General features: G+C 30.7%; 1 protein-coding gene across 4 annotated transcripts in view; it reads right to left on the bottom strand.

Annotated features, from left to right (window-relative positions):
• The window catches only part of LOC143085493 (rho GTPase-activating protein 7-like), a 113,201-nt gene that overhangs the window by 59,970 nt on the left and 37,880 nt on the right, over positions 1 to 15,351 (bottom strand). For 3 of the 4 annotated variants that reach the window (XM_076261871.1, XM_076261872.1, XM_076261875.1), the window contains one exon: positions 2,084 to 3,682. In XM_076261871.1, the coding sequence (XP_076117986.1) occupies positions 2,084 to 3,682 (1,599 nt within the window). Of the gene's footprint in view, positions 1 to 2,083; positions 3,683 to 14,810; positions 15,223 to 15,351 lie in introns of those variants that run through there. The other variant, XM_076261873.1, reaches the window with a different exon arrangement.

Here is a 15,351-nt window from a genome sequence, read left to right as displayed (position 1 = left end):
CTAAGGGAAGGAATCCTGTCACACTTGATATACAATACATCCATTTCAACTTTTGCTTTTGATAGAAAGAAACAATATATCTGCTGTTATATTTTAAATAAAAGATCTGTATAATTTCTTATAGACTTAAACAAGTAACAATCAATTCGTATTTCATTTAGTTTTGCTGTCAGATCCTGACAGCAAAACTAAATGAAATACGAATTGATTGTTACTTGTTTAAGTCTATAGGTGGATAATCAGAGAGAAAATAAAATTAAACAAAATTCAGGAAAATTTATAAATGCTGTAAGGATAATATTTTTTATTTTCGATTTTCATGAATCTTTTTTAGACCATTATTAAAAGTTTAAATGACATGGGTGTTCATACTTCTGAAAACTGACCTAGTTGACCAGTGATTAGGTATTTTTCAATACAGCAGTATATGATATTAAATTGAGTTATTTCCCCTGCATTGAGTTTCTTTAAAATTTTCACTGACCAGCAGTTAAAATCTGTTCCTTAAATATCATAATGGTAATTTTATAGGCATTAGTTGTCTTCATTATCTATCTATTTTCTAATCTTTTAATTTTTAAATTTGCTTCTATCAAAACATAAATTTCAAGGTGTTGTGAAAAGGACGACAGTAGACTGAAACAGTTGACCAATTTTGGATGAAAAGATGAATTATGTGTTTACTGTAAGGAGATATGAACCCTATTATACTGGTTTTAATGTAATGTTTCATTAAATTTACAATGTTTAGTTTTGTTCAATTAAGTTTTTAATATTTTTTGTCCTACTTTAACCATGATAAATATAATTTAGCTAAATTTAAGTCTACAGTATATTTGTATCAGATATATATAAGAATGCAAGTTCTTATAATTGCTATACTTACCCTGTCACATCTTTCATATTTGTAAAAACTTTATAATAATTTCTGAATTTACAGTATTAATTACTATTATATGCATTCGTAAAAATAAAAAAAAACAGTTATCAACACAGCCTACAAGTTTTTCTTATTATCCACAGACTTCACAATACTTTCAAAGACATTTTAATGAATTATTTCGTTTAATAAAAAAATAAATTATGAATAAGTTATTAAATGTAAGAATAAACTTGCCTTTTTCCTCATTTTTGATAAGTTTGGTCTATTCATCCAGAATTAAAACTTCCCCATAACATGCTTATTTATATGCAACATACATCATATATCCTCATACAGCCAGTACACCTTAAGGAACAGTTTTCTATGTATTTTATTTTAGCTTGAATGTCAATTTTATTACAGAAGTCTGCAGCTAGGGGATATTATATTTTCCTTTGATCGTGGTGATCATAAACTAAATACTGTAACAGGTTACCGTAGCAATACATATTTAACTTCAGGCTTAAAAAACACAAAATATAAACACTGCAAATGACATTTGGAATTATTTTTAGGTTAACTACAAATACAGATTTTATTTTAAGAGCTGAAACAATATGCCAAACTAACAGTACAATTTAACTTTTAAATGCTAGTGGCAAAGTTTGATACATTTCAGTATGCAGACCAGAAAACATACATTATATGAGGTTGCTTTATAATATCCCCTTATAGCATGAGCATTGGATAAATTTACACTTGAATTGGTCCAACCCTTCCCTTGAGTTTCAAGATTTTTTCTTAAGTGATATCTTAAGAAATCTTGTCCAAGCCAAGGGCAACAACAACTGCAAAAATGTTTGAACCCAAACAACAATCAAACAAAGTCTGCAATTTTTATGGCGTGATTAAAAGAAATAGCCAATCCAACTGATCCAGTCTCAAGAGGGAAAAGTTTATAAAATATTTATATTCAAGCAATTTCAGATGTCAGAGCCACATGAAAAAAATTCAAATACTGGAAAAAAAATAACTAATTTCATTTTTTTTTTTAAATACCTTTCAGTTTCATAAAAAAAACCAATATTCTCCATGGCATGTTCAATTTCTAGCAAATTTGAGGAAAAATGAAAAATAAGTGTACCTTTCCATATATTTTTTTTTTGAAAAAAAATTAAAAAAATGTGTGTGAACTATTATTAAACAATTATAATAAATTACCTCATTCTCCTGCTCAGATAATTCAGGTGAAGTTTTCTCTATTGTGCTTACAAGTTCCAAAGATTCAGCTGGAGTTGTCTCCCTTTCATTATACATCCACCTTTTCTTGGCCTGTTCTGGACTAGATGGAGTAGATATAGCACCTTTCCCTGGTGGGATTACATAGTGTCTCATTATCCATTCCTTTGACTTCATCCTATCTGGAGGCGGAGGACTTGCTTTTAGTTTCAAGTGCATGACAAGGTCGTCTGGTGACGGGAGTTTTAGAGTATCTTTATACTGATAGGCACAGTACTTCTTATGCATTGTGTCTAACAATGTCTTAGTTGGCATTGTACTGGATCCAATTTTCAAATTTTCCTCCTCTTTTTGAGTAAGAGGTTTATTTTCACCTTCCATCTTCCCTTCAAGGTCATTCCAAACAGCCTGAGCAACAGGTGAATAAAACTTTTTCCATCGTTTACTGCTAATGCCATGCCATGTTTGAGCTAGTTCTTTTTTCATTAATTTGTATTCTTTTGAATTAATATCATCTATTGCACAACCCTTTGAACTAATATCAATATTTGAATTTTCTTTATCAAAAGAATCAATAGCACTTTTTTCAATATTTGTCTTATTTTTCTTTTTTGATTTGGATCTAACAAGTCCTTTCCCTTTTTTCCCCTCTTTCAGTGAAGAGTCTTTGGAATGTTTTGATTTGTTCTCCAGAGTAATATCACTATCTCTACTACTAATTTCCTGTTGTGGGATAACCACTTCAGGAAGAGTTTTTGCAGTTTCAATTTGAAGACTGCTTGGATCAGGAAGAGGTCTATTTCGAAAACTATGTGACCCCAACTTAAGCTTGTCACGGTTTCTATTTCGACGGTTTATAACAGGGCTGGTAGCATTGACAACCATTTGCATTTCTGGTGATTCATCATCCATAAAATTTGAAAGATGAACACTCTGAAGTTTTTCAGGAAAACTATTAGGTTTTGTAGCAGATAATCTGTTTTCAGTTTTATTTTCACACTGAACACAATTTTCTGATGGTTTTCCTTCAATTTTCCCTTTCTTCTTTGGTCGTTTTAGTGAGTCTGTTGTATTTGTTCCTATTGTTACATAGTTTGGTATTGACAGACAACTTGATCCTTTATCCTCACTGCACAAAAAGTTAAAATTTTCATCTATTGATGTCTGAATACCAGTAGTTGAGTGACTCCGGGCCCTCTTTGGTCTACAAACCGACTTATAAACGTCACTTTCACTTATAAATAATTCATTATTCTTTATGTCAATATTTGCTTGATCACTACCATAGAAAACATCACCTTCCATACCCTTCAATGAAGTTTTACTTCTCTGGTATTTAGTTCTGTCAATACCATTTCTACCTTTAGAAAAATTAGGAGAAGTCAGAGATCTTTGTAATCCTCTGTTGTTTTTTAAAGTTGAACTTATTATTTTCTCAATTTTTTCTACAGGTGGTGGAAAGGAGGACTCGGACCGTTTCTCACACAGATCGTCTTTATCTTCAACGTCTTCATATTCGTGACTAAATGATGGTAACAATAGTGATCTGTTTTCTCTTCCATTTTGATAGGGCATCAAATTCTGAAGAAGAAAAGAAGAAAAGTATTATAAGGGAGATAACTCTAATTTAAAATAATACATTTTTCTACATTTATTTTTTTATATTTCACTATGTTCACAAATCAAATTTGACAGAGTATTTTAAGTGTTTAACCCTTTTTGATTGATGGCAATGTGTGTTGTTCGGGAACCTGCACTGAAGCATTCTAATTTATAGATATATATATCATAGTAAGTATACAGGCTTAAAAAATTAAAACCTTACAATAAATAAGTAATTGCTATATGTAACACAGTAAAATCAATGACTAATTTCTTTATAACCAGTAAAATAAATAAGAAATTTCTGCAAAACTAGTAAAAATTTTATGTCCCCCAAAATCTATTTGTTGAAACATGTAAAAGAATCTAAAAATAAACTCTCAACAGTTTTGAAATAGACAGAAATAATTATTAACAACAGAAGTAATAACTTTGAGTACTCTTTGTTCAATAACTTTTCAATTCTTAAATGCATATTAAACATGTATGCATCTAAACTGTGAATTTGATTAGAAATTTCCATTAAAATGATATGCATGGTCATTAATAAACAAAATTTCAATTAACCATAGCTTTCAGTGTCTGGTTTTTAATTACAGCATCAATATCAATAATAAATTTTGCAACAATGATAATAACTCCTGCTGGCTTTTATATAGTTTAAATGAATATTGAAGTAGTTTTATAACTAAATTCTAATTTTATAATATTGTTTAACTGTCAATACCGCTGTGAAATAGGAGCCTGATAAATTGCTTACATCATTAGGTTGGCATGGGGTATCCATTTTATATAGATCTACAATTAATAATTCAGACAGGAAATGTATTTCAGGCATCCAAATATTTTACATTGAATCGTAATTTGTTTATGTTTTGACATTCTGAAATGAATGCTATTATATTTGTTGATATTTAATTGATCATATGAATTTGAATTATATGTAATAAAGAGACCAAAATAGTAATTTTTTTTAACAGGTATAATATAACAGAATTTTAAATTAAGCCCTTCTTGTTTCACATAAATGATATCACTACATGTGAGTCTTTGTGGATTTACTCCTAATTTATATATATAGCAAATCACACACACTGATGCTATAAAAACTATTAGATGCATAACTGCACTTCCTCTCAACAAGTTTTCTAAGAGAATCTATTAGAAAAAGGACAAAGTTAATAGAAAATAGAACAAAGCCATTACTAGCAAAAAATGGACCAATAAAAAGAAGAATAGGCCCTTTAAAAAAACAAACCCAAAAATTAAAGAGTGCTGACACATTTAAGGAAGAGAATAACAGGCAAAATAAATGAGGAATACACAAATTAACACCCAACCCCTTCTAGATCTTAATTTATTAGTCAACAAAAGGAGATATGGACAGAAAATGATAAAAGATAACAGAAAGAAATCACACTGTTTAGCGTTAAGACTCTCGTGTGCATGCAGGCAAACATGGACAGACACTTTATTTTGTACATCTTCCAATACAACAGAGGTAACCAGACCATTGAAGAACAATCTAAACACAGATAAGTTACTGATATCTCCTAACATCAATATCTAGTAGAGGGAATTAGTCAGATTGACTAGAATTCCCAGGACTGTCCATCTAATATAACATCATTGAACATGACAGAAAATCTCACTGTTTGTCTATAATAAGGTTTTAATAACCTTTAATTAGTTAGTTTATAGGACAGACAAATCAGTTCCAGTAATCTACATGTCAGCTGAGAATCTGTCCCAAAAAATCATGAATGGTTTGGTATAGTAGCTATTAGGCCAGACTTTTTATTTTATCTGTTTAACGAGAAAATTTGTAAAAAATTAGGGTCGAGGGGGCGAAATAAAAAAAATAATAAAAGTGCAAAATTGGTCCAGTCGATACTAAAAATAAAAATAAAACCATTATAAGTGACTTTTTTTTTTTTTTTTTTTTTTTCTCTCGAATTTATCAAAATACAAGAACAATGAAATGAGAACAGACCAGTATATTAACCCAGAGAAATATAAATACATATAGTTTATATATGTCTCTGGTTAACCCTTCTATTAATATAAACATAAAAACTATGTTTTGATTCTGTATTTTCACTAATATAGATCCATGGCACCACTTAAATATATCAACCTCGTTGCATATACACTATATATGTATATACCAGTCACCCAGTCAGGAACCTCTTAGTGTATGCAGAGACATATATACACTATATGTCTCATGTGTAATAGTCCCAGAGTTAAGCAACTTTAACCTATAAATTGAAACAATGCTTATACATGGAAATATATACATTAATCAAGAAGATCTAACCAAAAGTATGTTAATGCGTGTGGAATGCGTAATTTTCCCTTTTGGGATCAATTTTTGTCTGTCAGCAGTGCCATTCATGTGTCTGTAGTCATTATTGCAAGAATCCTGATTTCGGTCATAGCTGGTCCGTTTCCGATGAAATCCCGATTCCGACCCGTAGTTCTTCAAATTTAAATGTCGGACGAAGAAAAATTTACAAAAATAAACGATGTTTGATACGCTAATTGGAAAGGAATATGACGTTTCTAATGCAATACATGGATGACAAGTTTATTTTAGGCTAATTTCATCAAGTTCTGATGAAGTAATAACTGATTTTGCCGAAAGTTAGAATGATTTGATGTACGCTCTCGTGTAACAAGTATGAAAAGCATGCCACCAGCTTAAAAATCTTTTAGAAGAAAATATATCGTTTATGCCTTGAATTTCTTTACTTTTAAATGAAAATTGCTGTTTCATTGACTTGGTAAAAATTAAATATTACCGATAACGAAATTGACTGAAAGCGAGTATCGTGAACAACACATTTTATTTTTTTCTGAGGATTTCGTAACAGTCGGCGGGAAAAATAATAATAAAAGCAAGAAGCACTACTTTTATTTTTATTCTAAAATCGGGAAAGGTGGAGTCGGCGGATCTCGTTAAACAGATAATAAAAAAAGTCTGGCCTTAGCTATTTGATCCAAGTTATGAACCAAAATCTGATAAAAATGGAAGACCTTTGAAAGTGTTCTCATTTGAACTGTCCTAAGATAAAGAATGTCATTATCTATGATTGATTGATCAATAGTTACTAAACATCCAGTGGCAAACAGTTCAGGACAAGTTCTTAAGAGTTGAAAGTGGAATTGTCAATTGTTGAGAACCCTAACCAGCTATCCGTCAGTTTTATGTGCAAATTAATAAAAGGTGTCCAAAATTACTGTATATTACATTTTGAAATCAGTTAAGCTTTCTTTAAAAAATGCAAATGTGTCTGTTCTGAAATGTCAAGTTTTTTAACACTTGATCGTGACAAAAAAGATCTTCAAGAACCTAACACATCATCATGACAAAGTTTTTACAGTTCTTGCATATCATGGCAAAAGTATCTATGTAGATATATGTATCCAACAATATAAAGTATCTATGATTTTGTATATCTTGTTATGACTTCCATCATACCCCAGTTACCTAACCAACTACTGCTGCTTGTTGAATTCAACGAGGATTTGATAACAGTGTAGCCAATTTCCTGTATTATAGCCATACTTAAATCCAGATCTAAGTAAACAATAGGTCAAGGTTCAAACTCAAGATGTTCTAGCATGTAGATCAAAGAAATAATATCAAAATACACCTGGTTAATTTCACAGGTAAATAGATAAACAAACCAGAAAAAAAGGATTTCAATGAAAAATAAACCAAACAAAAACTGTGTTTACTGAACAAACTTTGAAGTCAAGCCCAAATCAAGTCAATTTGATTAAAAGAACATTACCATAGGAGAATGAATATGTTCAGAAGTTGCCATAACAGAAATTAAATTTGCTGCAACAAATCAGTATTTTTTGCTGTTTTGGGTAGAAAAATTTGATTGCAATTACTAGTGAAATATGTAATTTTCTTTTGGACAGGTTGTTGTCTCTTGACGCATTCTGCGTTTCCATTCTTACTTTATTTATAGGCTTTAAAAGACCTTACAGCTAATTTCCTAATGCATGTAGAGAAAGACTTTGGTTAGCTCGCTTGATTTGTTTGTATATTGTACAACTATATTGGGATAATGTCCAATTAAATTTAAATATGATGTATACAGGTTTAACTATGTCGTATATATTGTTTGTTAATTTCAAAGCTTGAATAAACAATTATACAAACAAAGCAAGCATTAGCCAACCAAAGATTTACTCTACAAGCATTAGGAAATTAGCTTTAACTGGTAACTTCAGTTAGAATTACTAGATGGATAAAAGAAAACAAAACTATTGTTTAAACATGATTTATAAACATTCACTAGACTCCAGGATGCAACCTTGACCTTTAGATCAATGTCATGGCCAACAGTTGAAGAAAGTGATGTACCATGATATAACATGGAAGCAAAAAGGTATCCACTATGACTTTAGCATAAATGACTTTGGATCAAGTAAAAGTTCTCCTAAATTTTGTTAGTAAGCATATACTTATTTCATCTTTAAAAGTTACAATTAATAATCATTTAACCTGGCTATTTTCGAATGATAAATCAACACTTTCATTAAATGACTGGACCTTACCTATTGGACACATGATATAAGACAGGTCCTGTAATGAATGGGTATTTAATAGAAGGTGTGCTTTGTCAGGTGTGGGTTACTCTGTCCAGAATTAAACAGGAGCCTTTGAAATCAATTTGATTGACAAATGATAGGTTAGTAATCGGTAATGGGTATGAAAATTGTTAATGGGTATGAAAATTTTATGATGCTCGGCTGAGGTGTAAAGAAGCAATTTGTGGCTATTTTATGTTGATCAACCCAGCGCTAAAAATTTAGCTTTTTTTTTTTTATAAAAGCCTGTAAATCTGGGTGGTACTATTAAGTTTGGATTTGTCAACCCTACCCAAATTTTTCTTATACAGTAAATTGTAGAATTATGGCGGTCATTAAAAATTCATTAAAACTAAAATATTTGTCCTGTGAATAATACCATCTTTGTTCTCAAATTTCAATTTATTGGCTGTGCCAACATAATTGTATCATTACATAAAACCATTAAATTGCTGAAAAATTAATAAAATGAGTGCAAACTCATATTAATTTTTTTAATTAACGGTATGTGTTATTAAAACTGAATTCTTTTTTAAATATTTGAGTAAATAAATTATATAAAAACCACAAAATAACAATTTAAAGTCACAAAAGGCAATGAAATTATTTACTATTTAAATGAATGAGATTACTAATTTCATTACTTAAGGATCAGTAAGTTGGGTCAATACTACAATCCTACACTAAAAATTCTCCAATAGGACCTTTTCCAAAGACATTACATGGAAGCTTAAGGCTACCCAAATACCAGTACTTTCTGACTTAGTTTAACAAATAAATTCCAAAAGTTTACGATACTAATCTTCTGCTGAAGGATTGGTAAAACATACCTAAAGTTATTATGAGACAGAAAAACCAAGCAAAGCCAAGAAAAAAATACCATTACAGACTCCAATAATTTTGTGCTCACAAACAAGCAGGAGACTCAAGAGCCTGCAACTCAAACCAGGCATCTTTGTAAATATTACAGAATTAAACCTATTTTCCTAATGCATATATAGTTTTAAGGTTTGGTTGCTTGCCTTGTTTTATAAACTGTTTGCAAGCATAATAATTAAGTTTTACAGTTGCAATCAATAGACACATGTAGGTGGGGCTTTAGCTTGTATATTTCAGCAAACAATTATACAAACAAAGTATTACCAAGCCAACCAGACCTTTCCACTACATGCACTAGAAAATAACTCTAAGAATGATAATTTTTAATTAAGCTTTAGATTGCTGTATAAACAATTTATATCTATATCTCATTTTCACATTTTTAATTAGATCCACTGGCTGGATGGAGGGGCAAAATTTTCTGAGCCTCACAGGAATTTCTTGTCAAGATTGGTGTTTTTTTTGGTGAATTTATGCTTCATTGACATGTTATACCTGTTTTAATTTACACAGAATACAAATAGAGTTTGTTACCTTAAAATTTTGAAGGCCCAATTTTCTTTCGCTTCAAGATCGAGACAAAAACAACCACATTTTATAAAGCACATGAAATTTATTAAAGCATCACAATGGAGGATAAAATGGTCATCCCCCCTTTTGTTTTGGAAAATACCATGGCAGGGAGGGTTAAAAAGGCATATCCTTTAGCATATTTTCCCAGCAATGATGAAATGTAAAGACTATTCATCTTAAAGAGGGAAATAAAACTAGACATAAACTTACTTTCAATCAATCAAAATCTTGGGTTTAAATGTGTATGGTGTTATTGTAAGATAAAACAATCTAGATATGAACTATTTAAAAATTATTTTGTAATCCCAATATCACGATTCATTTAATGTTAGTTTTTTTTACCCCCCCCCCTCTCCCCAGTCTAGAGAAAAAGTAACACCAAAAGGGCATTATAATATTAAAGATGTAAATATAAAGATTTACAGTATAAAAAGTTTAGTAAAATCTTAAAATTCTGACAATCATAAAATAACATGTTTATTGGTTCTGTTTTCATTTATCTTCATATCGAACTTCAACACATTCAAATAATAAAATGACTGCAAAGGCAAGTAAATTTATTTATAATTTGAAAATAAATTGAAGACTGTTTATCTTTTATAGCAACTTGCCATGCTTTTAAAATTTGGACTTGCTTGGACCAATATGAGAATGTATTAGTTTCTTGTTTTTGGAACATGAACGAATTCATATGAATTCAAAGTATATGATTTAACAGTTTTCAATATAATTTTTAGTTGAAATAAAATAAAAAGAAAGAAATTACCTTTTAAATAAGGACAAAGATCTGTTTCCTTGTTTGTAAACATCCAAAAAATACTACATAGTAATTTATCTCACTCAATTTAAACATGGGTAAAAATCCAGGTCACATCCCAAGAACTTTGAAAGGTAAATGATAAAATTATTATAATTAATATCTACCTGTTACACAGGTACTCAGCTGCAACGCTTGAGTAATTTTACCTTCAATATCATACAATATTAAATCTTCAAAGTTAATAGATATAGTTTTATTACTAACCATGAGTTGTTTCAAGTTCGTTAAAATGTACTCTGAAAAATCCCTCGCCAGTATAATTATTTATGTAAAGAACACTCCATTACCCCCAGGATAGTTATTTTTCTTTACGTTAGCCTTACCATTCTAAGGACAAGTAAATATCGGGATAATTTGGGTGGACTAAACATGCATCAGACCCCCTGGTGTGTGATCATATATTATTCCTCTTTATTATCATTTGTCAACAGTGTAAGGTTATAAAAAGCTCAATCATAACATTGTCAACCTTTTTTGTTTGCAATACACCTATTTATTTAAGATAATTTTCTCGTCATTTGTCACCAATTCACACCTTTCTTGCCACCATTATATAATACATTTGATTAGGAATTCAATAGAGGCATTTAACTGTCCCAGATATGAAATAGAAACATTTTTTGTGACTTGTGATAACAAATCTTGCATATTTTTGTCATAAAGAAGACTTTATCCATCTGTAAATGTCTTTTTATAAAGTGCAACTAAATCTTTTTCTGCAAATGTGCATTGCTTGTATGACTGGTTTTATATTATTTAAGCATGGACAAATCTAATAATTTGATATGGTAAAAATGCAAACTAATGGTATTCATAAATGCAAACTTTGGTCGGAGTTTTGTAAAACACTCCTGACATTTTAAATTACAAAGTATCAAATTCTGAGTAGTAAAATGATTCCAATTATAGAATCAACAAATATATTAAGTCTTTACAAGAAAACAGCTGACAAAAATTTATATATTCAGAGAAGTGTATCTGTGGTGTCAATATGAGATCTCATGCTGTAACTATCATTTATAGTATATAATGAGACATAATTTCAGTATCTCAGTCTTCTTTTTCTCACATACGAGAGACTGCATATTGCATTTCAAAAAACAATTCTAAGAATACCCATTGGGTTTGCTTCCATGTAATTCTTTAATAAGCCTACAAGTATTATTAATCTTGTATGAATATAACAAGGTGTGTGAAACAACTCTCCAAAAGAGACCAAATGACACAGAAATTAACAACTATAGGTCACTGTACTTCCTTCAACAATGAGCAAAACACATACTGCATGGTCCAGAAATGACAAAAGAGGAAACTAGCAGCCTGATTTGTGTACAAAATACTGAAAGAAGAACAAGTATGAGATACAACAATAAAAGACAACCCTTCAATTACACAGGCTCCTGACTTGGAAGCATGAATACAAATTATCAATTTGAAAGTCTTCAGACTGATCTTGAAGTTAATATTAGATGGACAACTTAAAAAGAATCCCTGAGGAGATATACATATATACATATATATCATGAAGTTTATGCTATAACTGTGATTCTAACATGACGTCCTTCAAACGCTTTGAGTACACACCCGTGGTAAAATATGAATATATTGCCAGTGCTGTTCCGATTGTACTCCCACGTCATATGCTTTTTTATGAATGAGATACCCGACGTCATAGAACAATGACGTTAGAATGTAAGCATTTTACGGGAAAATACACGCTTGTGAATCCGAAAATCATCACAAGGAAACATACACAAATGATGCTAAAATGTGGCAAAAGCCCTTTATTGTACATCATATAAGATATATAAATAAATTATCATTCAAATTCATCCAAAACTGTCTAAATACATTATTTTAAATAGTTTAAACATGTCACTAATGCAGTTTGCTCCGTTCTTTTACGCTAGTTTATTAGTGCGTTTATTTATGGGAACGGCAAATATTTGCCTACACCTAGAGCGCTTCGATCCAAAAGAATTGCCGTATGTGTCCTATCAGAATCGAAATAATTCATGGGGGCTTGAATATATCTAGATTTTACCACGGGTTGTCCCTTTATGCCGATATTTTACCCCTCGCTATCGCTCAGGGGTAAAATATTTGTCATAAAGGGCCAACCCGTGGTAAAATCACGATATATTCAAGCCCCCATGAATTATTTCTTAATTAGACACTGATTGAGAAGGAATTAATCCCTTTATAGCCATTAGGGTCATTTTTTGGTAAATTAATTAGATTACATATAGTAACATTCAAAGAGAGAGAAAATCTACAGAAATGTGGACTAATTATTTACCAATGCTAACAGGTGATAATTTCACCATGTTTTAAAGTCCCCAAAGATAAACAATTGGACTAATTACACAACTTAACATGATATAGAGTCGTTTGCATGTTTTCCTTTGGTGCTAAAATTATCCAATAATAATGTCATTGGTGGAAGGAGAAGGTTCAAATGTGTGACGTAATACAATGGAGGCCTCAGCCAAGTCTTTTCAGTAGACAAATAAGACCACTGAACACAGCGGCGGATCCAGAAAAGGGGGGTGGGGGAATCCCGGAGTTGGAACCCCCCTTTTTTGGGGACAATCAATGCAAGTTGGAACCCCAACCACCCTTTAAAAATGTCTGGATCAGCCCTCGGAACAATACACATGATAAACTGCTGTGCAAGATATAGATAATGCCATATGTATAGAAATGTCTTTGCAATCAATAATAAAAACCAATTTAAAAAAAAAAAAAATTTGCTTTATCAAATGGCATTTTATGATTTGATTTGTGCCATGTACTACACTATCAAAACAAATCATTTTTGAACTTTCTATTAAAGTTCACATACTTTATTGGACAGCAATGTTAAATGCCACAAAAATTTCACAAGCTTGAAATGGTACTACTACCATGTTTATTTTGTAAACATCAGTAAATGATTAATTTTCTCTTTTGTTGGTAAGGCTTTTCTAGCCTTTATTACTATAGAAATTAAACGAGTTTTTCTAAGTTATACATAGAATTGAACTAGATTAATCATTTGATTTAAATCCTTTTAAAGTATTATAGAGTACTCCATTGACTAAAGTCTTTAACTTCCTGACCCTTCGTCACACTTTGTCATAAAATCTACACTATCCTCTAACCTGAGTCAGACTGTCTAACTGAAATAGACGATGGGTATTTTATAAGGGGTATAATTTACTTGTTAAAATTGTAGCTTTAATGAAAGATTTATTGTGAGATAGATATATACCCCATCCAATGTTATATAAATCTGACCTAGTTTAACTTTTCATATAATAAATTGTATGAATATAAAAATTTGAAAAAGTGCAGATAAAAATCATAAAAATTTCCGATTGTTCTTTGTCAATATGAAACAAATATATGGGCACTACTAACTACGATTCTGAATATCAAGTTTTAATACACATAGAACAAATGACTTGGGGAGGGGGGGGGGGGGAGGGGGGGGGAGGGGGGGGGAGATTATGGAGAAGACTTAAGTCCAGTGGTGCAACATTCCTTTACTTTTTTAGCACTGTTATATATGTTAAATGTCACTTGAATATCTAATGGTGCTAAGACATGACTCAGTGTTGAATATTGATAACACAATATATGCAAAACTAATTAGTATTTAGTATGTAATTAAAGTTACGATTAGATGATGAGACAGCAATCCAACAACACCATGAATAAACCATAGGAATTTATAGGTAAAAAATAGTGTCTTCAACATTGGACAAGAGTCAGTATATCATATGTAAATATTGCCTCAGTGTAGACAAATTAACAAAATTGAGAATGGAAACAGGAAATGTGTCAAACAGAAAAAAACCTGAACAAAGAGTAGAAAAAGCCCAAGGCCTGCAATGGGTTAACACAGTGAGAAAGTCTGGCACTAGGAGACAGGCTTCAGCTGGCTTCAAAACAAATTATCAAATATGTTCATTAGTTTAGTGAAAATGGACATCATACTTAACTCCAAATATATAAATGAATCAAAATTACAAAAAATACAAGGATACATTATAGCTTAAAAGGACCTGCTATGCATGGTTATGTTACAAAACTGTTTGAAACTAAAGCAATATGTACCCAACAGAGACACAAGGAAGAAATCCTTAACATGGGAAGACAATATTTCTATTAAATAATACATATTCTTTAAGTCTAACATATTTCAAACTTCAAAATTGAATATAAAAGAGGAAATATTACCTGATATTCATGGAAAATAAGAAGAGACGTGTCCTTGTAACGTTTAAATATATCTCCATATGAAACTGCCATGCTTTTTCTCACTACTCAAATTCACTAATGTAATAAACTTTTATGCTCCATTATAAAATAAATCCCACTTGTAATTTAGGAAATCATATGACTGAATATAAAACAGAACTTGATATGGTAAAAATACAAAATCACCTGATCTATAAGAGAACCAAACTGTACAAATCTGAACACTATATTAACATCGTTAATCAACTAATGGTCAATAAAATATGCATCCTCACATTATGTTTACAATTTACGACCACATATCTTTATCCGTATTTGGCATTAAATGAACGTTGCACAACACACGACATTCACTATCTATGCATCCTTCATAAACAATACGTTTCTGGAATAAAGACCACTTCATTAGTTTATACCTTGTCTTAGAAACCAGGTAATAAGTTTACAAATAAGCAGTAAAACCTGAATAAAATCAATTTTCTTCTTGACAATAATTAGAAGAAGACAGAGACAAATCCTT

This window comes from Mytilus galloprovincialis, chromosome 8 (assembly GCF_965363235.1).
Source record: "Mytilus galloprovincialis chromosome 8, xbMytGall1.hap1.1, whole genome shotgun sequence".
NCBI classification, from domain to species: domain Eukaryota; kingdom Metazoa; phylum Mollusca; class Bivalvia; order Mytilida; family Mytilidae; genus Mytilus; species Mytilus galloprovincialis.
The sequence above is the reverse complement of the archived record's forward strand: the minus strand, read 5'-3'. Positions and strand labels throughout refer to the sequence as shown.